Consider the following 27,705-nt stretch of genomic DNA (forward strand, 5'->3'; position numbering starts at 1 on the left):
ATTATAAAGTATAATAGTATAAAATTAAATTAATTATTAAAGTGAATTTTTGGAGCCATTTCTAGTTAAATTGCTCATCCCCCTCCCATGTTTTTGAAAAAAAAGGGAAAAAAAACAAATCAAGCCAATTTGCTCAGGTTTCAAAGGGTTAAAGGTGGACAGAGAGGTGACAAGAGAGACGGAGATGACATGCAGCCAAGGTTCCCTGGCTTGACTGGAACCACGGATTGGTGCAATTATAATATGGCAGGATAACAGGACCCCCGTCTTTCTCTCTTTCTTTGAGTGAACCCTGATTTCCCGTAGGGAAAGACATGACAGTGCACACTGGTGCTCCAGTAGTGTACATAGTCACTCACTCTGCGTTCAGAAACAAATCCTAGTGCAGTTGCAGACTTTCTGCAGCTTTAAGGGGTAAGAGGGGCCTTTTAACCAATTTCTTAGGCCAATTTTAATGTAGTTATGGTACTAATTACTTAGAAACGAAAAATTTGCAAACAAAACTAAACTTATTTCAAATTTTTTCACGGCCCTTCTCTTTTACATTTTGTAATTTTCCTATAAGGTCTTCTTACTCTTCTTCTTCTTATTATTATTATTATTATTATGCCTTTAACAATAAAAAAATTAATAACAAAATTAATAACAATACAAATAATAATAATAATTATTATTGTTATTATTATTGTTGTTGTTAATATTTTCTGCAAAATGTGAGACTACAGTAGCTTTATAGTTGCAGGGTTATCAGAATGTCTTAGAGCTGTTCTTATTTTATAATTGTGTATTATTTAGATATTCAGTTCTTCGTGGCCTATTGGACAGCCATTATTAAATAAAGATAGCACACGGCATTCAATAATAATTTTTCTCAGTAATACCATGAAAATCTCCACGTTTCACCATAATAAAATTACACACAAAAACTCCACAGTTTTTCCAGTCTGATTTGACTTTTATTGAAGCTTACAGAGGACACATCAGTTAAACCTGGGGCACCCAGGTAAACCTGGGGATACCCCAAAAATAAAGGAAACATTTAGTACCCATCTTAATGTCAATGGCAGTATCAAATAATAATATGCAAAAATATGTTATCTTGCCTAGAACCCAGAGTGTATGAGAGTATCGCTTAGCTGAGCAAACTCTTTCTATCACACAAAATGTTATGCAGTTGGCTGTAGTAATAGTAATATCAATCCATATATATTAATGTCAGTACCACAAAATTGTATATGCATAAGCAAATAAATACATAGTGCATTTAGAAATCATGCATAAAGTAATGCCAAGTCACCACAGTTTTAAAGTCAGAATAGAAGTACAATAAAACAAGAAGATTGTTAAATGAGCCGCGTAACACATTCAGAGCTGGAAGGTGGGCGTTATGCTTCTGTGACAACAACGACGTTCCACCACCTTGGGTCAGAATGGCGTTATCAGTGTTAACCGCCATATGAGCACAATGAAGAGTAAATCAATTAGCTAGCCAATGCAATACACACACAGGGACTCAAATGCACTTAAGTGTATGCACGGCTGGACCCGCTACCAAAACAAAGAACAGAGATGCTCATATAACACACACAAGGAAAGTTGACTTCATTCTCTGCTCAGGATGTCATGACTCCACTATATCTTTACATAGCAGATAGTTGTTTGCTGCTATATTGATGGTCTGAATATTGTACACAGCATCTTTAAATAAGAGATGAAACAGAGAAAATCATGTAAAAACAAAAAGAAAATGCAATTTCTTTTAGCAGGTGTGCATTTACTTGTTCTTGCCTGACACCAGTACACCAAACTCTTGGATGGAAATTTCTTTGTTTATGTACTGCTGAAGCTGGCGATTTGTGATGTGGCCAAGACGCAATGCTTCATCGATGGAGAACTTTTTCCCTGATTTTCTGTCATGAAGAACTGAGGATTCTCCCCTGGGGCCCTTGACTGTGATCTCCTCCCAGTCGCACTCTTGACTCTGCAGGTTGACGAACATCTTCCAATCAATCAGCCCTAGTTTGTAGGCCTCCTCTGGTCGCATCTCTTTGCCTGTGTCCGGGTCGATGATCACAATAGACCTTTTGAGATGGCTCTCCCTCTGTTCCTTCTTCTGTCTAACTGCCACCAGATTCTTTTGAAGCTTCTCGATCTCCTCATCCTTCTGGAGGGTGATGGCTCTAAGCTCTGCTAGTTCCTTCTGTAGTGAATCAAGCCTCAGCTCAAGGTTCCTTCCATCCTCCCTTGGTGCTGACTCTGTTATAAGCCGAGTCTCAGTGCTGGTGATCTCAATCTCAGACTTAAGCTTGCGGATCTCATTCAGCAGCCTTTGGTTTTCTTGTTGCAGGCGGCCACTTTCATCACGGATGTAGTCCAGTTCTTTATAAGATTTGGTGTTTGAGAACTCCATCTCAGAGAGCCTAGAAGTAAGGGTGGCCAAGTCCTGGTCAAGTTCTCTCCTTCTCCTTTTCTCCTCTTCCAGAGTCCTCCTTAGGTTCTCAATCTCAATCTCGGCCTCTGGGTCTCTTTCAACTTGGACTTTTTCAGTGCGGACAACTCTTTCCTTCACATCCATCTTCTCAAGGGTGATCTGCTGCTGGATGAGGGCATTCAACTCTTTCTCGAGCAGAGTGCGTTTGTGCTTTTCTTCTTCAAGCTGAAGTCTGATAATGGAGTGTTCCTTCTCCTGTTGGGGATCCTGCTGCAGGACTACCTTATGTTTGACAGTGACTTTCTCACGGTTCTCCTTGTCGCGGAGCTCTAGCTCAGTAAGTCTGAGCCGAAGCCTTTGGATTTCCACTTCTGCTTCACGCCTTATCCTGCGTTCACGCTCCAGTTCTTCCAGTTGTAGATCCAGGTCAGCCATTTGTCTCTGCAGTTGGTAGAGCTCTGCTTTCAGGCTCTCCTTTTGTTTCTGCTCATTGCTGATGTTTTGTGAAAAGGTGTCACACTCTGATCTGAGGATTGGATCTTCCTCCATCTTGACCACTTCTTGCTGAACAATCTTCTCGAGGACCTGAGACAGTTCCACTTTTCTCAGTCTGATCTTCTCTTCTTGGGCTGACCGTTCTCTCTCAAGGTCCAGGCGTTTCTTCTGTTCATCAGCCAGTTTCCTTTTGAGAGTCTCAATTTCCTCTTTAGTCTTTGGGTCTTCCCTGTACTGCAGCACTTCATTAACCACCTCTTTAGTTTGCACTTGGGGTTTGGTGTCTTGCCATCTTCTAATTTCCTCACGAAGTTGGCGGATTTCCATCTCAGATTTCTCAGTCTGGTGGGTTTTATCTACAATATCATTGCGGAGTCTCTCCAGTTCTCTTTCAGTCTGTGGATCTGTCTTATATTTGATGACTTCTTTGATGATCTCCTTGACCTCCACTTGAGGTCCTCTGTTCTTCAGCATGGTGTGCTCATCCTGTAGAGATCTAAGCTGGAGCTCTGCATCTTTACAGCGCCTCTGTTGCTCTACAAGTTCAAGACGGAGATTGGCCACCTCGTTCTCGGCCTTGGGGTCAGGGCGGACAATCTCCCGCATCTTCTCCTGAATAACAACTTTGGACTTTTCCTCCTCTGTACTGGTAATTTTCCTCTGGAGGTCAATCTTTTCTCGCTGTGATGTTCTCCGTTTGGTCTTCTCTTCTTCATACTGCCTTCTGAGGGTGTCTACCTCTCTTTCAAATTCGAGATCTTTCTCTACTTTCAGCACCTCTTTGATGGAAATCTTCTCTTCAGCCATTGCTTTCTCCTTCTCCATCCTTACAAGCTTCTCCTTAAGAAATTGCAGTTCATCCTCCAGCTGTTTCCTGCCATCCATCTCCTTCTGCTTCCTGTTCAAGAGCAAACGGTACTGCATTTCAAGTTGGGGATCATTCTGGACTTTGATCACCTCCTCTTCAGTGATCACTTCCTGCTCCCTGCCCTTCTCCTCAGCCAGGAGTGTTACCTGCTTTTGTATCTGAATCAGCTCATTGTCTTTCATTATCTTCTGCCTTCTTAGCTCATCCAGTTCATCCCTAAGCCTGCGCATCTCCTCCTCTTGAACAGGATCTTTTTGTATACGCAGGACCTCCTTGACCACATATTCCTGTGCCCCTTCTCTGGATTCTGTCTCAAGGCCACGCAGTCTCAACCTCAGTATCTCAAGGTCATTCTCCAGGACACTGGTAGTGCGGCGCTCCTCTGAGAGTTTCTGCTGGACCTTATGGATTTCCTCATCCAGCTGGGGGTCAGCAACCTTTTTGATTTTCTCTTTTTTGACAATTGTGTCCTGGGGCCTCTGTCCTTCAAGGACATAGATTTCAGTTTGAATAGTCTCAATTTCTCTCTCTAGCTGTTCCCTCCTGTGGATCTCATCTTGCAGCTGCTTTCTGACTCTCCAAGGCTCTTCTCCTTGGCTAGCATTTACTGACTGGACCATTGTAGACTTGATCATAGGGATGTCAGGTTGCTATGGGGGGTGGTTATTATAGTTGTTAGATTCTTCTTCTTATTATTATTCAAATTATTATTATTATTATTATTATTATTATTATTATTATTATTATTATTATTATTATTATTATCATTATTATTACAAAATATTTCACCTGGTTGAGAAGATTTTGGGCGTATTCCAGATTCTGAAGCCTTGCCGAGTTCACAGCATTCACCTCAGTAAACTTGGCCTCAATAGCAGATTCCTGTAAACATTGACATAACATAACATACAGTAAATCCTTCAGTTACCTCAGTGGTTCACAACCTTTTTGGCTCATGACCCTTTAAACATTTAATTTTGTCTCAGTTAAGTAGTTTTTGGAATTGTGAAGTGGGGAAAACTGTCTAAAAAAAAAAAAGCAAAGCAAAGCAGATTAAAGGAGAGCTTGAAAAATTAAAAGAACTTGTGAAACAGAATACTTTTACCCCCTTGAAATTATGGAAGTGCAATACAAAATGTAAAGTAAGTATCTATTTATCTATCTATCTATCTATCTATCTGCTTACTCATTTCACTGCATTCACCTAAAGAAGATATACTGATATTCAGTGTGACTATGGTGCCTCACCTCTGCTCTGACTCTCAGTGAAGGTGATTCAATTCTGTTCCTCTTGTATGTCTGAGGTACAAGTCCATCATCAAGTTCAAGGATGGCTCTAAACCTCTCACATTCATTCTCGTAGTCCTACAAAGAAGAATTGGTAAACCAATGGTCAACCTTTATCTTATTGTATTTCTACAAAATAAATGTAGTAACATGGTGATTAAATCAATGTAGAAAATCCTACTTTGACGGCTGCTTGGTAAAGCTGAGCATTTTTGGACACATTGTTCAAGTCGGACTCCTTTCTGGCAATGTCAGAGAGCAAGTTCTGTAGAAAACAAAGAAGTTGTTATATGTATTTTTCTATGATGCCACTGGGAGAGTATCTCTGTACAGCAGTCAGTATGCATATTGTGAATCACCCTGTTGCTCATCACTCTCACCTTTTGATTCTTCAGCTTGGTCTCAATTTGTCTTGCGTCATCAGTTTCATTGGGCTCGTAGTTTGGGACACGAGCCAACCACTTGTTCAGATTGTCATAACCGTTGTTGTAATTTACAAGCGACATCTTGGCTCTTTGCAAGCATTGGGCTCTGCAACACAAAGCAGAAGAGCTCATTATACAGATCTCATGCATTACGTTGTGTGTTTTTGTGATGTGGTATTCAGTGTTTCTTCCAGTAATTATTGATACACAGATCTTCATGAACTTCCCCTCCTTTTCACCAGGCCTCTCACCTGGCATCAGTCTGCTTGGTGAGGTTGTTATAACGCTTGTTGAGCTTCTGGACATCTGCCTTTTGCCTCTCAATGTCAGGACAGTGCTCATGGAATTTGGTCGCCATGTCGTCACAGCTGTTTTGGGCCAAACGCAGATTCTGCTCAGTCTCAGCAATAAGTGACCTCTTGGACCTCAGTTCTGATGCAGTATCCTACCAGAGAAGCAAAGCATACTGTTTCATTTTACACAGTAATGTGTAGCTAGAATAATTGGATAATTAAAAAAAATACTTTTTTTCTCCTCTTATTTTCAAGAATTTTCTTGTACATTTACTAATTTGTAGATCTGATTCTTTGAATATTCTTCCTTCCTTTCCTTTTGTTGGCACATTGCTTATATTTCTTGGCCTCTTGCTGCCCACAGATCAATGTAACACCATAAAATCATGTGCAGCACTGTGTATTGGGTCCTGCTTGTTCATGGTTTTCCTCGTGTGCGTGCACAGAATACAAACAAAATGGGGACTACAGTAGTAATCAGTAGCACTACTTGGGATTGAAAACTCTGTGGTGTAACTTTCAGTCTGAGTGAGATATGATTAAAGCATGTGGCTGAGAATAAAATAGCCATCTTACTGCAAGTTCCCGCTGTGCCTTCTCAAGTGAGGACAGGTCAGCAGGAGCAACCTCCTCCCTGGCCAGCTTGTTCTCATGGCTGGCCAGAAGAGTCTTTCCATTTTGAAGGGAAGTCTCCAGCTGGTTTGAATTCTTCAGTCTAAAACAAAGGCAAGTGCAGATATTAGGTGAGTAGAAAAGCATGCAATTCAACTAAAATGTAATTTTTAATTACAAACTGAACCCATTGAACCCTTTTAAATCAGATATAAAAATATAACATGTAACTTTTCCACATTAAAATGTATAAAATTGAGAAGACCAATGTTATATATTGTTACGTTGTATCCTTACATTTTTTTCAGACATTTCCAACATTGTTCAAACCAGAGAAATCTGTCATTTTAAGAAATGACATGTCACCAAGTATTCCTTTAAGCTATCACAGAAACAAGCTGAACAAATGGCTCCAGCCCCTGATGTGCCAAAAATGAAAAAAAGGCCAACATTTTTTACGAAAAAAAACACCCACTTTTTTTTCACAAATCAGTAAAAATGATTAATGAAAAAAAAATCAATACAAATTTGCGGTAAAATAAAAACAAAACCTTTGAAGTCACATGCCCTCCCATAAGCAAAAAAACAACAACAAAAAAACATAAGTCCCTCCCCAGGCTTAAAAAATGATTTGACACAGACCTCTGCAGATAACTAGTGACTGACTATGCTGATGGCATTGCTCTGTCTTTTGTTACTGTTTTGATTGAGAGACCCCTTGAAGCAGAAAATTACATATTGCACCCTTAAAAGCAATTCAGAAATAAACAACTGGAGGAATACTGCTCTCATCATTACTACTACAAAAAGATAAAGTCCCATACTTCTCCTGAGAGCACTGAAGAAGCTGCTCGATCTTGTTGTACTTCTTTTCGGCTTCATCCACCTTGCTGTGAAGCTGAGAAGAGCTGGCACTGTTTGGATTGGAGACCAAGAAGTTTCTTGCTTCCTGCACTTTGGCAGACTTCTCTGGTTCAATCTTACTGACAGCAGCAGCGATGTCCTGGAGGGAAATATCACACTTGGTGAGATGTAAATACTCTCTCCAAGCTTATCAAGCTAAATTGAGAGATGTAGCCAGTTTATGAAATAGCATTTGGAACCAACAACAGAATGCAGTGGGGGTCATTACCCTCATATCCTGCAGGCGGTCAGCGCTGTCCTGCATTGGCCTGTTCTCCTCCAGTGGCGGGCGCACACCAGCATAAATGGCTTTCTCCTGTTTGCCCAGGTCACTGGTGACCTTGTCCAGACCAGCCATCAGCTGGCGACACTGCTGCTCCTGCTTGTCTGAGGTCACACATCACACACAGCATGATGAGCTTCATTATTTGGCTTCGACCATTTTCGTCAGCAGTACAAAGTGACAGCTCTGGGGTGAAATGTTTTTCTGACACCACACATTGTACTTAACAAAGTAAGATCTGGGGACACAATGACATCCCTGCAGCCCACTCTGGCCCACCAAGAAACCTGTGGTAAAACTGAAAGTGATCACACCTGCAGTGCCAATAAGAATCCCAGAGAATTCCAGCGTTTTTTCTTCCAAATAAATTGGAATAATCTGCTTTGTTTCCAACCTTTCTGATCATCTGACAGCTTGTGTTTCTTATCCTATCAGACCTGTTTTTACTGATGTCACAGTGTTTCCAGATCTCAGCAGTTAACTTAGCAGGTAAAATACATAGCTCATACGCATGGTTTTAACAATACATTTCCATGACTTTTCAAGACCATACATTCTGTGAATCAACCATCAATACTACTTATCAGTCCTTGGCAAAGAGACTTGGCTTGAGAACCGGAGAGTTGTGGGATCAAATGTCTGTGCAACGTTGCTTTAATAAAATGGCTTTTTTTGTGTAACTTTGTTGTTTTTCTGTACAGAATCATTCTCTGACCACTTTTGGAGGTGTGTCATGTTCAACACGACCTCTTTGGGGCCATTTACTTGTCAACTGTTCTTGCATGAAACATTAAACTTTTGTTGTGGTTTGGCCTTTCTTTCACATCTTTTGAAAACGCCACCCTTTGTGTTGTTGTGTAAACTGGCAATGCGCGGATCCTGGGAAAACAGTGACATCATGGTGCACTTTGCGCAGGTGCGTGGTCTTCTTCTATGGTGTGTCATTACAAAGTTACACCGTCAACTTCTGGCCTCGCATTCATACTACAGTGTTTTTAGTTGTTTTTGCAGATCCATGTACACAAGTAATGTATGAATGCAGATACAGGATTGGTTAACAGCCAAGTTTAGAAATTGTTTGCTTGGTTACTGTTTCCCCTTTTGCACCCAAAAGAAGACCACAGTGTTGAAACCAGTCAGTGTTTTTATGAAAATAGCTATGTTTTGAATAAATGCTTTTCAATATAATTTAACTGCATTTATCCCCGCTCAACACAGAAGTGCTTGAAGTTTGTTTTTTCCTTCCACGTGGTGACCTTTTTTAATTAAGAGCACCTATGTTTTTTGTTGAGTTGCATATGACAAAGACAGTCCTCTAGCAAACCACCACCTCATTTTTTACAATAGATAACCTAAGTTGCTTGAATGTGAAGACGTGATGAGTTTCCTAAAAGCTGCCACGCAGCAGGAGTGGATGTGTCCTGTACCTGTGCCCGCAGTCCCGCTCTCCTTCTTCAGCTCGCTGAAGCGTTTCTGCAGAGCTGCTTTGCTGTTTGCAGTCTTCTGCTTGAGGGCTTTTTGTTGGCTGGCCAGGCTACAAGTACACAATATCAAAAACTGTATTATCTGCACTGGAATAAAATATTATAGAGATTGTAATGCAGTGAAAGTTGTTTTGGTACGTGTTTACACTCACTTGTCAGAGATGGCCACTGCCTCAGGGTCGGTGGGGGGGAACACGAAGCAGACCGCCGGGGCAGTGATTTGACGCCCAGATGCATCCTTCACGTCCCATTTGGTACCATTGTTCCGGATCAGAGTGTACCTCTCCCCACGCACAATCTGCCCCTGTACACATCCAAAAATTACAACCTGTCATCAACCTGACCCATCTAAAACAATCACATTCACGGCACAAAAACACACAGCTTACATCAAAACTTAGTTAACAAATAAATTAATTGTAATATGAATATCCAGATAATACCCAAACTTGAATTTTTTAAATAGCACTTTTGCTCATTTTGTTGTGGGCTCTAGATAGCTATGATGCGTTATCAGGAGTCTGGCCAGTCAGAGCTCTTGCTGCTCTTTTCAGGACTCTGACTTGGTTTTAATTTCTTTTTGGCTACAAATGATTTGGTAGAACATTACATAAGGAAATGGAAAAGCAGATCTAGAAGTCTTTTAAATATAAATGTTGTAATTCAAAACCTCAATTACAAATAAGTTCATTTTAAATGAAATACTCTAACACAGGGTGTCAGATATAACAAAGTGTTCAATATATATATATACACACTTCACTTGCTGATCTAGTGAAATCTCAAAGGATCAAGGATGCAGGTTTGACTGGTACTGGGTGTTTTCGGTGGATCCCTTAAAGGTAGCCCTACTTAAAGGTTTTTGGTTTCTCACATTTAAAATGAAATGCTATGTAGTTGCAGCTATCCTCCAAAATGATTAGTATTAGCTTTCAGCAACACACTACTTACATCATCTGTGTCAAACTCGCACAGAGCCTCAACAGGCATCAGCTTCGAGGGGGTTTCTCGGCGGTAGGGCAGAGGAGAAACCTGCAGGCTGCGCTTCTGAAGAGCCTTGACCCGTTCATCAAAGTGGTCCATGGCCTTGGCTTGGTCCTACACACACACACACACACAGGGTAGCATATTTTCCAGTGTTGTAGAAGGAGTCAGTGGCACTGCCAGATGCAGAGAAATACTCACATCCAACTCCTCGATGAGACTCTCCATCTGATACACATCTTTGAACTCTGGGTTGTACTTCTGGCTGAGCTCTGTATCCAGCCGCTTCAGCAGGTCCTGAGTGTCACGGGCTTCCTTGTGGTACTAGAGACACAGATATGCAGACACTGATGAGCTTTACCTGTTTAAATCTGTACAAGTGTGTTTGAAATATGTACATTTCTGTGGAATGCTCATCTTTCCATTGTGTCTAACCTTGTGGTACTCAGCCATGTGTTTGAGGTGGTTTTCCTCACAGATGAGCAGGTTCAGGTACTCCTTCCAGTCAGCATGGACTGCCTCCATATGAGCCTGTCAAACAACAATGTGAGTGTGAGCAATTCATTAGTAAAAATAAAGTAATGTCATTTTCTATTCAAAGCACATTTTAAAATGTACCCACAAGGGACAATTCTGGGATTCAAGCCAGCATAGGCGGTTGCACCTGGAACACTCACTCACGCACTGCATGTGTGAGCAGTGCGTGACGGCAGCCTCGCCGAACTGCTTCACCTATCACACACGCGTTGTTCACACTGGCAGCTTTGTTGCTGCAATGCTGCTGCAGAGCTGCCTGCTGCTATCAGTACTGTATTTCCACATTTATAAGCACATGTTCCACTCATTTATGAAATCGTGCACCTCCTGTATTGTCAACAAGTCTTACAAATGTTTCATGATTAAATTCCTTGAGTCAACAGCGTAAGGGATTCTGTCAACAGAAACCCTGTCAGAAGACTTTTATTTTGAAACAAAAACAGGAAAGCTTGAATAAAACAGATATGTTTGTATTTCCTCATCTCTGTGACAGATAAAGACATTGAAACTGCAGTAAATATAATTATCAAAACACAATTTGACTGGCTATTTCTGCTGACAACCGTGCACAGCACGCAGGAAAAAACACGCCTGAGCAGCACTGCTAACACAGGCAGTGTGGCTGCTCTAACCTGTTAATGCAGGCGCTGGCAAAAAAAAAAAAAAAAAGGTTCCACAACATTCACACGCTGCTAATTCCCGCACTTTGTTCCAGGTATTAGAAGTTAAAAGCTGCAAAGTATAAAGACTTTTGGCAGTTCACAACACCTGCATTTAAGATAACTGACAGATTTTATGATGATCAGACAGACGCTCATTCATCTCCATCCAAATCTCAGATGGGCCAGGCTCTTCTCTGGCAACATTGTCACCCCCTATTGGTAAATTGCAGAAACATTTTGGGGACATGCTTCAACAGCTTAATTAAAAAACTTTATCAAGTTTGGTGGTCTTTAAAAAAAAACAGTCATTGATTATTGGCCAATCAAATTAATGTTTTTTTGTTTGTTTGTTTTCTTTTTAGATAAAAGAGTGTGGATTACCTTTTTTCCAGATCATGACATAAGTGGAAGGCCTTAAATATTGTCCACAGCTGAAGGAAACTGAATCTAACCACCAAATTAATTTGCCTCTTAAAACTGATCAGAGTCAAACATGGCAATGAGTGACGAATCACAACTTTAGACTGGGATTTGTTTGAGATGGCATACCAGCCAATCACTGACAAAAGGTGGTCACTTGGCCACCAGCTGAGCAGTGAAATAAAAAAATGTGTCTCTATGATAGATTAGTCAAAAAAGAAATCATGTATATGGAGAAAAGAAGAGGCACTTGAATGAATCCTTGGGGAACTCCAACACGGTCAATATTGTTCCAGAAGCCCAAGTATCAAGGTAAGAGAGTTAAATCTAGCAACTCTTATGAACTGAGTTAAAGGATGAGTCTGTACCTCAATAACATTTTTCCCTGGATGCTCAGCAGCAATCAGCTTCTCTCCGTCGTCATTCAGCTTGGTGATGGTGGCCTCCTTGGACTCCAGACATTTACCAATAAAGTTCTGTTGGGGCAAGACAGATGTGGTGAAAAAACTGGGGGCCATATTTTTTTATTTGTTAGTGCCCATCCTTGCACTGATGCTCATTTTATATATGCAGCTTATTTTGATGTGTGGTGTGTGTCCATCCCTTAGCTACCTCATACTGCTTCTGGCGAGTTTTGTACTCCAGGTTAGTATCACTCCAGTCGTAGTTGACCCTCTCCTCGGCCTGCTGGTCCATCCAGTACAGCTCATTGGTGCAGTGCTGCATGTAGTCCCGCAGGCTCACCAGGTTGCGCTGACGAGCGCTTGAACTGGCCTAACCAAAGGAAGCAAAAGCTTAGAGCAACATTTTCAAACATGATGATTTAGAATACTTGAAATCTATAGCACTAAACTTACAAAATTAATTTAAAGTAAACCTTAGATATTTAAATAATAAAAGGAGGTCCTAATCTGCTGAAGTTTTATGGAATCTAATTTAATTTAAGTTAATTTAATAAATTGAACCCTTTAAACCTGGATTTACATCATTTGCTTGTGCTGTGAAACCTGAGCAAACAAACTGGTTTGATTTCTTTTGGAAAAATGGAGAAAACAAGCATGAGCAACTTGATAAGAAATGTCCCAGAAATTATAGGAAATTATTAAAAGGTGTCCAGAAAATGACCTGAGGACAAGAAGGGGGTTCAGAAAAATTATATATTTTTAATTGTTACTATTATATATTTAAAGTTTACAGGAAAAAAATGTACACGTGCATTTTTTTCAATTTTCAGCACTTTTTGGGTAATTTTCTTGATTGTTTTTGTTTTTTATTTTTCTCTTTTTTTGGCTTAATTGTGTTTAAATGTTTTTGAAGGATAGTAAACCCATTTGCACAGGTTTTAATGCATTTAGGTGATATTACAAATTTAATACAGGTCTTAAGTGTAGACTTTTTATGTTATTATATCATCTTTTTAATTATTCTAAGGTGGCATATGTTCTGCTACAGCAGTGTTAACAACATAAAAGTGGATAACATGTTATATGCACAAAAGATTATATGCACAAAAATCTTGAATTATTGCATTTTATTTTGAAAAACTGGCAGCAGCTACAGACTAGCAAACTATGTTATTCTTATTTTAAACAAATCCAGTAAAATACTCAGCTGAAAGCCCACTGGCTCCTTCTGAGGAAGTAAATCTTTAAAAACAGCACACAAATATGTAGTTTGGTCAAATAGCTGGTCACTGTAGTATTTAGTAAACACTACACAAATAGGAGAAAGTAGTACATTTGTTGGGGACTATTTTCGGCTGCGCATTGATCTACATTTGGTGCTCCTGTGAACATTTGTCAGAGCAGGATGGTACATGTGAGATCGAATGTATGCATTCGTGGAAATGATTCATACACATATACACATATTCATACTTGTTGGTACAACACATTCATGGTTGCTTTTGCTCTGCACATGGGATTTGATAAGGAGGAAAAATAGGGAAAACAAACAGGTTTTAGTGTTTTGAACAGATGTAATGAAGGTTTTATTTGAATGTAAAAACTCGCTGGCAAGTAAAGACACATTAGGTGTGTACTCAGTATGATACAGTAAACTTGCAGGTAAGTGTTTTTTGCTTTTTTGTTTTTTGCAGATAAAACCAGGGTGCTGATGAGACTGTGATCAGCTCGACGAATAAGAGCAGCTTACAGTCAAAGCTTATGCTGATCAGAATGACACACAAGGAGGAAACAAAGCACACACCCATGGGCTCAGAGAGTGAATGTGTGTGTGGGTGTTATTTACCAGTAGCTTTTTGTGCTTTTCCTGGAGGCTATTGACGTATTCCTGAAGAAACAGAGGAAACAGGAACAGTGAGAACAAGTTTACAAGATGAACAAGATAAGGGTCATGTGAGTAATTTACAAACAGAGAACTTCTACATATTGCACAATACTTTTAAAAGTTCTGTTAAATGTTAAAGGAATACTTCTCCCTTCCCAAATGACCTTTTGCTAATTTTCTTCTCATTCTGTGTTACATTGTTTTTGTGAAGAAAACTAATTTTTTCTTGCACGCCTGCATGGTAAACAAATAATCCAAAAACTGTGAAAGTTCTTGATTAATTGAAGTCAAAGGCAACCCAATCCAAACTAAACCTTCAAAACACTGAAGTCACACAATAACAGAAACAAAATACTGATCAAGTCGGTGTTCGATCAGTAACTCCTGTGTGTTTTGTCAAGGGTCTGGCTTTGAAGAGAGCATAAACAAGATTCACCCATAGTGCAGTTACCTGTTGGTTGGAGCAGTCTGTTTGAGACTTAGATTACACTGCACATGTATAAAAGTTTGTTGACGGGTGTTTTGATATTGTTTTGCTGTTGTAAAACGCAGTCGCCTACAAATTCAATTCTTTATAAATTTTCTCAAGTTTTGGATTCTTTGTTCACTGTGAATGTATGCAAGAAAACAGTTTTTTTTCTTTCAAGAATTTAATGTTACATGGGGTGAGTAATTTATATAAAAGTGTTTGGGAGTAAGTAATCCTTTAATTAAAATACTGCAAGCTTTTAGTCATCTTAAGCAACTGTGCAATTTTCAATATAAACAATGAAAAAAAAAAACTAGCAATAGTTTCAGTGGTTCAGTGTTTGTTTCATAATGTCCAGTTCAACCAATATTTTGAATTAACTAACATAGTTACATAATTATTACAGCTCATGAAACCCAGTCGAGTTTTGGTCACTATGAATGATTGAAAGAAATCCTGCAGGTTTCCTGCTTGTACCTTGTCTCCACTGCAGAGCAAAGGAGCCAGAGCCTCCACCTCGCTCTGGAAGATGTTGTGTTCCTCCACCTCGCTCTCCACAGATGGTAGGTCCTGGCCAAAGCCCTTGTTTTTTAGGTTGTCCTGGGCAGGGACACATAACAACACACTTGAGTCCACTGCACCACATGTTAACAGTTGTGACTAAACTTTGTCTGAATACTACTGAAATAAACTGTGTCTATAATATTCTTGAAAGCCACAGAGTATACTTAGAGAGTATTATAAAATAAATTGTTTGAAAACAAATCAATGAGCTAAACAAAATATTTCATTAAAGCATTGCACTTGTTTCAAAGTGTTACATGCTTTTTAAACTTTGAAAGAATCCTGGTAAGAAAACCAAGGGACAGTTACACATACAGAAGAAGCAACTTTGTTATCTTATAATTTAGTCAGCACTTTCTTTCCAAAATACATATTTGACATCACTTTGACATCTGATTTCACGAATTGCTGATAAGTAGTGGCATTGACTTTGGACTGGATCTGGTTCTTACCCCTAACCCTTACTTTGGACTTAAGCTCTTCTTGACTATTGTACAAGTTTGTGGATGTATAAGAGAGTGTGTGCATCAAGTTAGCAAAAATCTTTTACATTAAAGGAGCGGTGTGTAGGATTTGGTCCCATTCAGTGGTGACATTGCTGCCCTTGGCCACTTAGTCATTATATCCACCTTACTGATGAATATTTATCACAAATATCATTGTATAAATATTTTGTGAAAGCACTGACCCTACATTATCATTGCAATATCAATATCGAGGTATCTTTGTCAAAAATATTTTCTCCACATTGCCCAACCCTACGGTCGATATAAGCCAGCTTCATTAATTCATGGAAATTTCAGAGAGGTTCACATCAGGTCCACAGAGGCAGCCTGTGTAAGTGCTTCCTACCAGTTTCTCATCCATCATGGTGCCCCAGTTGATGCTGGGCTTCCCCTCTGTGCGGGTCAGGTGGTAGATTCGGTCGTGGTCCTCCTTCAGCTTCATCACTTTCTCACGCAGCTGCTTCATGCTGAACACACATGCATTAATTGAATTCATTAAATTTAGTATGACAACTGTTGATGAAAGGATGAAAGCAGTCTGAATCACACTGTATTTTTACTTATCCTGCAGAAAATCAGAACAAAAAAGAAGAATAGAGTAGAATACTATCTCCACTGCACAGTGAACAAAACAAATCTGCACCAGCCACAGAATTACACCTGAAAGATTTTTTTTTTTAAATCAGTAATAAATCGTTGTTGGCAGGATAATTGACAATACAGTAATTCAGTCTGCTCTACTCCTTTCAAACCCTCTGCTGTGTCTGCATTAAAGGGGGTTTCTGGATAATCTTATTCACATGTAAGTACAAAGAAGCTTCTTGATGACAGTCTTCCTGAATAGGTAACTAAAGCAATTACACACAATCAATTAATCACATTTAAACAGTCTGTAACTTAATCAGAAGAGAAAGAGGGCACCAATACAAAAAGAGAACAACTAGAACCATAAAGCAAAACATTTTTTTAAACAACACAGCCTCTGTAAGTACAAATATTTATAATATTTCTAGCTAAACTTGTACTCTGATGAAAGAACCAGGAGCTCTTGATGGCAGCTAAAAAACAATCAGAAAAATGGCAAATTGGAAGCAATTAAAAATAACAAGTATATGATAATACTAACAGAGTGGTGACACTGGTGATGCAATGATGGAAATATTGTTGTGAAAATGTACATTATACCAAATGAATCAAGAGAACAGATAAACATGGAGGAAGTTATGAATTTGCATATAGCGGGAAACAGGTCAATTAGGGCGTGTCTCATATTGAATAATCTTGCTCAAAATAACATCCTGCTTCTCTCTGCCACTCAGTTATATATCTGGGAGTTCATCAGACAGTGTCTACTGTGAGTTATGTGCATCTTACTGACACTGCCATACATGCCTCTTGTGGATATTGTAGTTTAAATCATTTCATAATGTGACATAGAAGAATTGGAAAAAGCCCAGGAGCTGAGCACTACTTACTCTTTTTCTATCATCGCAGTCTGCGGATGCTGGAGGCGCTTGGCCTCAACAGCGTCCTCGTCCAGGCTGTTGAGCATCTCCAGAGAGTTGAGAAGTCTCTTGTTGGTGTCATCCTGATACAGTGGCTGCTTCCCCTCATTGATCTTACTCACATCCTGCGAAGCAATGTAAGAACATCAGTCACGTGCAGTCAGACAAACACATTTGCTCACTATTTAAACACAAACAGCAGCAGAATACACGCAAAATGAAGCAAGTGGTCGAGTTCTTCCCTTCTTTTCAGTTACTTAAGAGAGGTGATTTTTATTAGGTTACGACCGATTATCGGCCTGGCTGATTATTGGGGACAATATTTGGCATTTTGCAGATTATTTGTATCAGCATTTTATTTTGATGATAGCCAATAAAATAAATCAATTAAAAGGTGCAAAGAAAGTGTCAGCATAAGGGGAACTTTTACTTTGTGAAATCTCAGGGAACTATTTTTATTTATTCATTTTTTAATTTAAATTTTCACTTGACTTTATATTAAAAAAAAGTTGCTGGGAACTTGCTGTTTATGTTGTTGAACATTTCAGTTTGGTTTTCATATTTGAGAGTTTGTTATATTCCAAATTCTAAAATTCAACAGAAATATTTTCATTTTTATTGTAAATGCATATTGGTTGCAATATTGGTTATTGGTTAACTACTAATAATTGGTAACGGTATTGGCCCTGAAAAACCAATGTTGGTCAACCCTTATAATTTATGATGAGGGGTAACATTGTGCCTCATGTGGGATTCATCACTGAGCACACCTGGTCAGCGCAGATTGGGTTGGTTGAGAGCGTTTCGTGCATCTGGAGTCAACTTCTCTTATATTTTCTATTTCAAGAAAGTTAAGAGAAAATATAAGAGAAATATAAGAGAACGTTGCTGCATGAGGTCCAGTGTTTGTGCAGGTACGTGAGAGCCATTTGAATTGTGTTTTGTTTTTTTTTATAGTCAGTGAAACAAACTGAAGACAAATCCTCTAAATCTGATTGGAATTTGGCCTGGTGGGAGTGGGTCTGGCTTTGTGGCAATAATATGGAGCTCTTAGACTGTAACTATCCAGCAGGAGAAGGAAGAGAAGGAGCGAATGAACACACTGGACTTTAACCACATTCTTTGGAAATGTCAACAAAGATTTTGCTGAAATTCAGACACACACCTCTCCCTTAGATATTACTCCGCTGGCCACACACACTACCTGATGGTTAGGTGCAGTCTTTTATGGTGGGTGGGGCTGGCTAGTCACTGTACACTGTATTTGTGTGTATCCCTATATAAGTATTTATTTGCTGTAGTTTAGATATAATCTAATATAATGTTAGCATCCTCTCTAAAAACACTAACTTTTTTTCAGATTCAGAGCAGAAAATATTAAATGATGCAATGAAGTGCACTTAAAATCATTATTTTACCTTTAATAATATGCAGGATTTGCAGTTAAGGCCTAGCTTTAATGTTAGCTGACACTATTTCAGTGGATTTTCCGTTCATAAAAGGTAATGATTGCTTACAATAGTCTTGTTCAGCACTTGGTTGTACTAAAAGAACCTCTACAGAGTCAGATGTTTGTATAGTATGTATGCATTGGTAGTATTAAAAGATCTCAGAGGCCTTTGGGAAACACGGCCATCAGACTGTACCTTGTTGAGGTTCTGCTCGACGTCATAGCAGTTCTTCTCCACTTTATCAGCATTCTTCTGCAGCTTGTCGATCAGAGCGCCCAGTTCTGTGGCCGGAGCCCTACAAGACAAACAGAGAGGTGAATGGGGATGCTGTATGCTATATCCACTGTTTCAAAACTTTATTTTCATAATCAGAAATATCAAGACTGTAACTTTTAATGCCGCAATGTGTCAGAACATCAATTGCTTTTTTTTATAATGTCAATGGAATATCAAAATGTCTGAGGTTTTTATTAAATTCATGCACCATCTGAGTGGGAGTGCGTATGAATGGTTAATGAGTAGCAGGATGCACCATGTACAGTAACCTCTATACAAGTACAGTCCATTACCAGGGTATTTAGAAATTCTGAAGGTATGTTTTTCAGTACTGTCATGCACCTTTCTTTCTATTAAACTCATTGTATGTAAAGCACAGCAGGCACCATCAGAGCTCAGTGTCTGGTCTCTACTGGTGGAACAGGCACCCCACACTCATACAGTCAAATACCATATACAAAGCTTTAGGAAGGTATGGAATATTACATACTGCCTAAGCCTGTTGGCTAGAATAAAGCTATCAAAATCTCATCCTTCTTTATCAGACTTGACCATGGTTTTGTTTTGTTTTTCAACAGCGCTTCTTGTCAGCTCCTCATGTTTTGCCTGCATTGACTTTTGCTTTCACCGCTTAGAACAAATTAAACTTGTCTGTTGTCAAGACAACATGCCCTCTATAACCCCGTGTCTGTACTCTGCTTAAGATCTTCTGTAAGGGAAGATGCTCCACCACTCCAGCAGAACAGAGTGAGCTACGCTCTTTCTAGTTGGAAATGATGGTCATTGGACCCCAAAAGTTACAAAATCTATTCGGTAATGTTTCTTTGTCTCTTGATGACTGTGTTGTTCTTGGCAGAGACAAGATAAAAAACCTTGGTGTCATATTTGACCAGACCCTTGCTTTTGATAAGCACATCAAGGAGGTGACTAGAATATCATTTTTTCATCTTCGAAGGATTGCTAAGATCAGGCCAATCCTGAGTGACAAAGATGCTGAAGTCCTCATCCATGCTTTTATCACATCTCGTTTGGACTATTGCAATGCTCTTCTGTCAGGATTACCCAAAAAAAGTTCCCGCGTCCTGCAGATGGTGCAAAATGCTGCGGCTCGGGTTCTGACGGGTGCTGGGAAATATGAACACATGACCCCGGTATTGGCCTCTCTTCACTGGCTTCCATGTCAGGTTCGTGCTGACTTTAAGGTGCTTTTATTGACTTATAAAATTTTAAATGGAGCAGCACCTTCTTATTTAACTGATCTGGTCAGACTGTATGCACCGTCTCGTGCTCTCCGCTCTCAAGGATCTAGCCTGCTGATGGTGCCGAAAGTCAGGAAAAAGACTGTTGGTGAGCGAGCCTTTTCTTTCCGAGCACCAACACTTTGGAACAGTCTTCCTCTGGACATAAGACAGGCATGCTCTCTGGATGTTTTCAAAACGAAGCTGAAGACCCACTTTTTTATTTGCTATATGTCCTGATTTGTTCTTACTGTGTTAATGTTTTTATAGTTTTAGTTTTATGTTTTATTGATTGATTTTATTAGCTGTACAGCACTTTGACTGAAAGCGCTTTATAAATAAAGTTATTATTATTATTATTATTATTATTATTATTATTATTATTATTATTATTATTATTATTATTATAGTTATTCGCATCACATAAATTTTAGTGTTTGCATTCACTCAAACGTATTATATCAAATCAGTATTTTAAGCTTATACACCTAATATCTTTGAACCAGAACCTTTTTAGTATTCGGATCAAGTAACTTGTGGAAGATCCGGTGTGTCAGATGAAGAAGGTGACAGCTGTTACTGCAGTGAGTCAGCTACATATTTAATCTACATTTATGTAAATATGAGTAACAGATTAGACTCAGTATAAGCAGATACCTGATGTTAAAGGACACTGATGGGGATTGAGGAAAAAAACTTAATCCCTAATATTCACTGCTAATTTCAGGTCTGAACATTAGTTTGAAAGATGTTGGATGGACAAACCAAATTAACATACTGTACATTACAACTCTTAGACTTTGCTGCTGGTGTGCTAAAATGCCTTTACTGATCTGAAAGTGTCTACATAATGAGAGCCATTTAAAAAAAACCACACACAGTACATGGTTTGGATTTGGTAAAAATGACTTAAGGCACCCTGGGTGTGAAATACACTGTGATATGTGCTGTACATCCATAATAAACAAGCACACACCCACACAGCTCTGCGCTAGCTCTACAGCTCTGTATGACTTAGTGTGAAATAATCGGACTGTCTCTATTCAACATTTATTTCCTTTGGGATCCTCATACCAACAACATGACTCACAACACACACCAGTGCCAGAGTTGGATCTGATTCACTGGACGAAAATCAAAATAACAATATCAAAATAACAATCAAAATAAAAATATACATTATAGGCTACATTTCACATAGGCAGGGGTGCAACTACTAATTCTGGGCCCTATGAATAAGGAGGCACTGTGGCCCCCTGCCTTTGCCCTCTTCATCCATGTCTCACAAACTATTTATTTTTTTTTTTTTTAAAAAAGTCCATTTTTTTATGTTTCTTTCTTTCTTTCTTTAAGTATGAATTTAAGGCACTTGTAATTCACTTGAGTCTATTCTTTCATACCACTTTATTTCCTTTACATTTCAGAGTGAAATATTGTACTTTTTACTTCACTTTAAAAAAATTATAAAATATGATGTTTTGTTATAAACTAAGCTACACATCAGATTATATAAGTAAGGCTGACACTAAGAGTTGATGAACCAATTAGCCAAACGACAGAAAATTAATTGGCATATAATTTTGATAACATTTAAGCTTTTTTCTGATTAAGTTTGAATTATTTTTAGGTTTGGGTTTTTTTTCTGATATGGGTTACTTTTACTTTTAATACTTTAAGTACATGTTCCTGATTATACTTAAATACTTTTATTTAAGTAATATTTTCCATGTGGAACTATTGGTATTCTAGTGTTTAGTGGTTTTAGCACTTTTACTAAAGCAAAGGATCTGGAGACTTACTTCACCACTGCAGCCGTGTTTATAACACACATGACATAATTTCTTAAAGTAAAGGAAACTAGACCAGCAGGTTTTTGTCTCACTGTGACAATCAGCACGCACTGTACTGTGTGTTAGACAGCATGCAGGAAGCGTGGACTCATAGTGCTCACACAGAGCACTGGAACCATCTGTCTGTTCCATCACTGTCACCACTGTCTTTGTGTCTTCCTCTCACTGGCAACTTTAAGAGCAGTTTGGCACTAAAGCCCAGCTGATTTCACCGGCGGCATTTATGTCCACTACAGAGTAACAAGAAGTTGCAAGTCAGAAATACCAAAGATATGCTCAAGGGCATTTAGAAACAGTGTCCATTTCTCTGTTTGTCCACCAGGGAGCACTAATACGTTCATTTTGTGACTGTCAAATGGTCTGCTCAGCACACCTGTGTCAATGTTTTAACAAACATTATGTGTTGAGATATGAGAATCAGCAACATGTGGTTTTCAGACTTTATTTGTGGAGTCTATTTGGAAGTTCTTTTCTTGTGCTTCTTTCAGACACCTTTAATAAGCATTTAAATATTTGAACCTTGAGCTAAACGGTGTGATTTCTTGCTAATTTTTGGGTCACTGCTCCTTTCACTGCTCATTGCCTCCTTCCCATGTTTTTGAAAGATTTAATGTCAATTTGCTCAGGTTTAAAGGGTAAATCAATAACTATCTATAACTTTCATGCATAACTTTTTATTTATTTAAATAAATTCTTCAAGAAATCTGCATTTTTTTTTTTTCTCCTGGCTGATGTATTGACATGATACACACGTCTGTGTTTGTTTGTCTGGCACAGAGGAAAATGTGTTCATGTCTGTCAATTCAAACCCACCATCCATCTCCTCACGCACATCCACACCCACTCACAGTTTGTACACAAGTTACATAACGCCTCCTGAATGCACACACGCTGACATTAAAAATACACGTCACAGCCTCTGCTGGTTTTGGAATTAAATAATATCAGAACAAGTTTGAACTGGTATACGGTGTCGAGTTGTGCAGAAGCAGCTCGCAGTTTGTGTGCCAAGACCCATCCAAATGAAAACCACCCCTAAGGGGGTTTTCTGTCTCATTAGAACACCGCCTCATAATCGCAAACATGTACAGTTCTCTTTTCCTAAATAACACGGATTTGGATTGCTTCTACATGAGTCAGTGCATGAAGACAAAAGACCATCAGTTAATTGTTGAATGCATAAACACAGTTATTCCCTCACGTGTTTAAATGATTAAAAGCTCTGGTTTGTGTGTAGGAAAATTCATGTTTTCAAATCTCTGTTCTAAGATTCAAACCAGATGGAAACTAACCCTGCCTTTGTCTTTTATACATTTATTACATAACTAGGAACTGTTTTCTTGTTTCCCAGGATATCACTTTTTAATCATAGTTTAAACATCTGAAAACAATGCTGCATAAATTCTACCGGCTCTATTTTGTATTCTGTGCTCCAAACATGTTGTCAGTAGTTCCAGGGAGGCTCACTGGCTCTGAACCAATGTTTGGAGTGTGGTTATATTGGTTCTGGGAAGGAACTGGCATCGGAGCGTTAGCTTGAGAAACACAACTCAGATGTGTCCACGGGGAGAAGGTGAAATTAAAACCAGAGAGCACTAAGTCATAGTGGGTGTGGAGGCCTGCCGCTGTCAGGCAGAGTCACAACAAAACACGAGTCCTGCTCTGTCTCAGCCGCCTGCTCTCCATTCATATGCTACAAGTCTACATACATGGATGGACACTTTGTCCTTGCATTGTTTCATGTGTCTTTATAGTCATTTTGCATTTCTTCGTGGTCATTTTGGGTCCCTTTGTGGTCATTTTACCCTTCAGTGGTCACTTTATGTCCCTTTGACATTGTTAAATGTCTGTTTGTTGTTGTTTTGTGTCTTTGATGTCATTTACTGTGTCTTTGAGGTTGTTTTAAGTCTGTTTGTGGTTGTTTTGCTTCTCTACGCTACCACTTTTGTGGTTGTTTTGTGTCTCTTTGTGGCTGTTTAGCATCTTTTTTCAGGTAATTTTTTGTGTCTCTGGGTTCTTTTGCACCTAGTTGTGGTTATTTTGCATCTCTTTGGTGTCATTTTACTTGTCTGAGTTTTTTTTATGTCTGTTTGTGACTGTTTATTGTGTCTCTGTTGTTGTTTTGATGCTCTGCAAGGTTATTTTATGGATCTTTGAGATTGTTTTATGACTTTTGTGGTTGTGTTTCTTTATCATTGTTTTTCTTTCCTTTCTGGGGTCATTTTACATTTCTTCGATGTTGTTTTCCGTCTGCTTATGGTTGTTTTACCTTTCAGTATATTTATGTGTGTTTGAGGTTGTTTTGCATCTGCTTGTGGCTGTTTTGTGTCTCTTCGATGTCATTTTACATGTCTTTAAGGTTGGTTTATGTATGTTTGTGCTTGTTTTGTGTGTCTTTGTGGCTGTTTTGCTGCTCTTTTATGTCATTTTACGTGTCTTTGAGGTTGGTTTACATCTTTTGGGGTTTGTTTTGTGTGTGAGCCCCTCTGACTGACTGGGCCCCTGACCAAGTGCCATCCTTGTCCATAAAAGTAAGGGTAATATATACCAAAACATACAATGCCTCCTTACTGCTCTCTGTTATACTTCCTCTTACCCATCTTTCAATGACAAGAAACTTTGAAACAAGCCTAAACTAGCATTTCACCTTATTATTGTTTAGATGCAAAGGTAGGCACTAATCCCCATCTTAGAGACTCTGGTGATCTAACCATCTTTGGATCTTGTGCTTCGACTTGAAGCCGTCATTAGCCTGGCTCACACTGACAGCTTGCTACATATCAGAGAACAAAGCTTTCTTTCTTTTTTCTTTTTAAACGCGCACCAACTGAAAACAAAATAAGAAGAACAGCTTGAGGAGAATGAAGAGGTTATCAGTGGTGATTAAAATGAAGTCTTATCTTTACCATGGCATCCTGATTGTCTCATTACCTGATGAGTAGGAACCAATAACAGCTACAAAAAATTAAATCAGTGGTTTGACTTCTTTATCTAAACGATTGAAATGAATGAGATACCAGTGCATAGCACAGTTCAAAGACTGGGAGTCCTTTGGCAGACGATACAACATTCCTGTCCTCTTGGTGGCGGCTGTGTAGGGGGTGGAACACACCTACACACCTTACACTAGAGAATTACTATTCGAAAAAGAGATTAGTAGATCTTTTGGTACCTGACACCAGAGGTTGTTATTTTTGAGGCCCCTGAACCCCCCCCCCCCCACACACACACACCTGCTGAGTGACAGGGAGCATTATACTCTACTGTCTTTAAAGGCATTCCTCATTCTAGGTAGCTAGTTGAAAGTCTGACGCCCACAGATAATGATATAATAAACCACCCTCAACCTTGATATATACAATACATCATTTTCACGGTGGAAAACCATATCGATTTTACCTTTACCTCACAAACCCAGCTGAAAAAACACCATGTGATAGGGAATGGGCTTGGTGCAGCTATATGGTGGGAGAGGCTGCAAGCCATTCCTCAAACATTGTCTTTCTAAGGAGGACAGCTGAAGACTTATCAAACCAGTTACTACAACTTTACTGCACAGCCTATCAACCACACCCTTACTTGAGAGGTAAAGCACAAATTATGCAACCTAATCTACAATCTCGCATTTTTATCTCGAGGACACCAGTTCATTTTATCCATATTACATCCCGATTATTCACTGAGGGGAGTAAATCTATCCAGAGAGTACAGTTTTACTTGGCAGTCAACCTTTTAACAGTCTGTATGAAGCAAGTTAGTTCACGACGGGGGAACGCCCCGTTCTCTTGTTGCATGTACAGTATATGCACCATACTACGTTAAAAATATATACCAAGTACAACTGACAACTGACAACTGAGATCTAAACCATGATTTATACCAAAACTTGACGTGTTTTGTGAATGAACACGTGCTGTTTAATTCGGCCAGCATGTAATCCACCTGTTATTCCTTTTTTTTTTTTTTTTTTTACATTTAAACCATACTTATTTCAGCCTTTGAGTACTTTTCAAACTATTATTTAGCCAGCAGGGAGTATTTTTGGTAGAGTAATAAAAGACATACTCATAATGTTACTTTCACAATGAAGACAGACGGAAGGATACGGTGAAGTTAGTAGGTAGGAAGGTACTTTGGTGACTTCACGGCACAGCAAGGTCACTTTAAATGGGACGATTTTTCTATGACATTTGGTAGATTTACATGCAATAAACACAACAAACTGCTCCGTAGCTCTCAAAACAGCAACACTGTGTTGAAGTGAAACACTTACGTAGATTTTGGTTCCGTTATCGGGGTGGATCGGGACTTTTTCTTCAACATGTTGACAGGTCACCTGTCAGCGGCTTCCAAAGACTAAACAATCCCCGCGGGACAGGTGAAGCTCAGCTGTGTGCGCGAGTCCTCCGCTCGTTCCTCTGCTCCCGGTGCGTTTGTGTCGTGTGTCACAGTGTGTGCACACAGCTTTCTCAATGTCAGAGCCTCCACTTCCACACACACCGACTGTAGCAGCGATACTGCACTTCTCTGTTGGAACATTCACTTGTCGTTTTCACACCCAGCCTGTGTACCTGTCAGCCAGCAGAGGACAGGTGGGGCCACAGAGACAAGCCCCGCCCCTCTGATGACCTCCCAGGTATTCACTGCCAAACACACACACACACACACACACACACACACACACACACACACGCACAGGTTTATATGCAAATATACAGTCATAAAATAACCACTGCGTCTGAGAAATGTAAACTATATACAAAATAACAGGCTATGTCCTGAAAAGAAAAGCTGTTATTCACTAAATGTTATTAAAGTACAGGTTATTGTACATTATTATGGCTAAAAAACAAACAAAAAAAAAACAAAAAAACGCAAATACAAAAATATGTAGAATAGGGTGTGACAACAAGTGTGTTGAAGAAAAACCAAGTGTGTGACTGAACAGTCAGTGTGTCATAGGATAGACTTACTGTTCCATAATGGGAAAATAGTAAGCTATGGCCTGATGGCATGTATTATTTAATTTAGTTTTAGTTATTTAACTATGAAATTCGTTCTAGTCCTAAATATGGTGGCCTGGGTGTGTGTATGTGTGTGTGTGTGTCCGTGTGCATGCATGCGTGCGTGTGTGCCTGAGTGAGTTGCTCTGTAGCTGGGGGGTGTGTCAACACAGACTACACTGGCTGAACCAGTCAGACTCGACAATGTCCTCCTAACTATATGAATGTTGTCTGCGTGTGTGTGTGTGTGTGTGTGTGTGTGAGGGGGGGGGGCACTACATCTCTCCATAAGATTTCAAGGTAAACTATTGCCTAACTAAACTAGAAAGAAAGGGGGATCAAACTAAAATTAACATCATAGACTAGATGTCCTGGCTAATGTGCACTATGACCTAACACCTAACACTCAGTACGTTTACATGAGGTGACAAAAAGTTGAATTGTTGCGTTAGTCCAACTAAAACTGGACTTTTAAAATACATGGAAACATGTTAGCCCGACTGAAATCGGACTATTTCACAAAGTTGGACTAACACATCTAGATAATGCAGTTGGGGGTCAATTTACTCTTCCATGTATTGCCTCAGCTGGACCTGAACTGGCCCATGCACATGCTCCATAGTCCCTGTGCTGGACTTCGACCTGGAAGTCCAATTTCTCGAAGTCTAACAGCATAAATTTGTAGAGGAAAGCCAGGAAAAACAAAGAAGAAGGGAAGAGAAAATAAAACAAGACAAAGGTATCAACAAAAATTAGTGGAGTATTAAAATGTACAGCGCCAAAAAGTTATCCATGTTTTCACTGTTCGACATGCAGCCTGTTTGCTTCTTTCTAACTTGTTTGGTTTGTGATGTAATAAGTCAACCAGAG

The 27,705-nt window shown here is 39.3% G+C and overlaps 1 protein-coding gene across 1 annotated transcript; it reads right to left on the reverse strand.

Annotated features, from left to right (window-relative positions):
- Positions 1-934: 934 nt before the first annotated feature.
- Positions 935-26,396, reverse strand: ppl (periplakin). Its single transcript, XM_042504479.2, has 22 exons — positions 26,106-26,396; positions 18,664-18,763; positions 16,988-17,142; positions 15,859-15,979; positions 14,920-15,042; positions 13,935-13,976; positions 12,297-12,458; positions 12,053-12,160; positions 10,501-10,596; positions 10,267-10,389; positions 10,033-10,179; positions 9,234-9,385; positions 9,025-9,131; positions 7,544-7,701; positions 7,236-7,414; positions 6,376-6,514; positions 5,758-5,951; positions 5,462-5,612; positions 5,263-5,346; positions 5,043-5,159; positions 4,584-4,676; positions 935-4,444 (listed from the first exon to the last, which is right to left on the reverse strand). Exons 1-22 carry the CDS (start codon positions 26,153-26,155, stop codon positions 1,775-1,777), a joined length of 5,271 nt encoding a protein of 1,756 aa, XP_042360413.2. The 5' UTR covers positions 26,156-26,396; the 3' UTR covers positions 935-1,774.
- Between the last annotated feature and the right edge of the window lie 1,309 nt (positions 26,397-27,705).

The sequence above is a fragment of the Plectropomus leopardus genome, chromosome 18 (assembly GCF_026936395.1).
Source record: "Plectropomus leopardus strain MGB_pleo_1.0 chromosome 18, ASM2693639v1, whole genome shotgun sequence".
Classification (NCBI taxonomy): Eukaryota; Metazoa; Chordata; class Actinopteri; order Perciformes; family Serranidae; genus Plectropomus; species Plectropomus leopardus.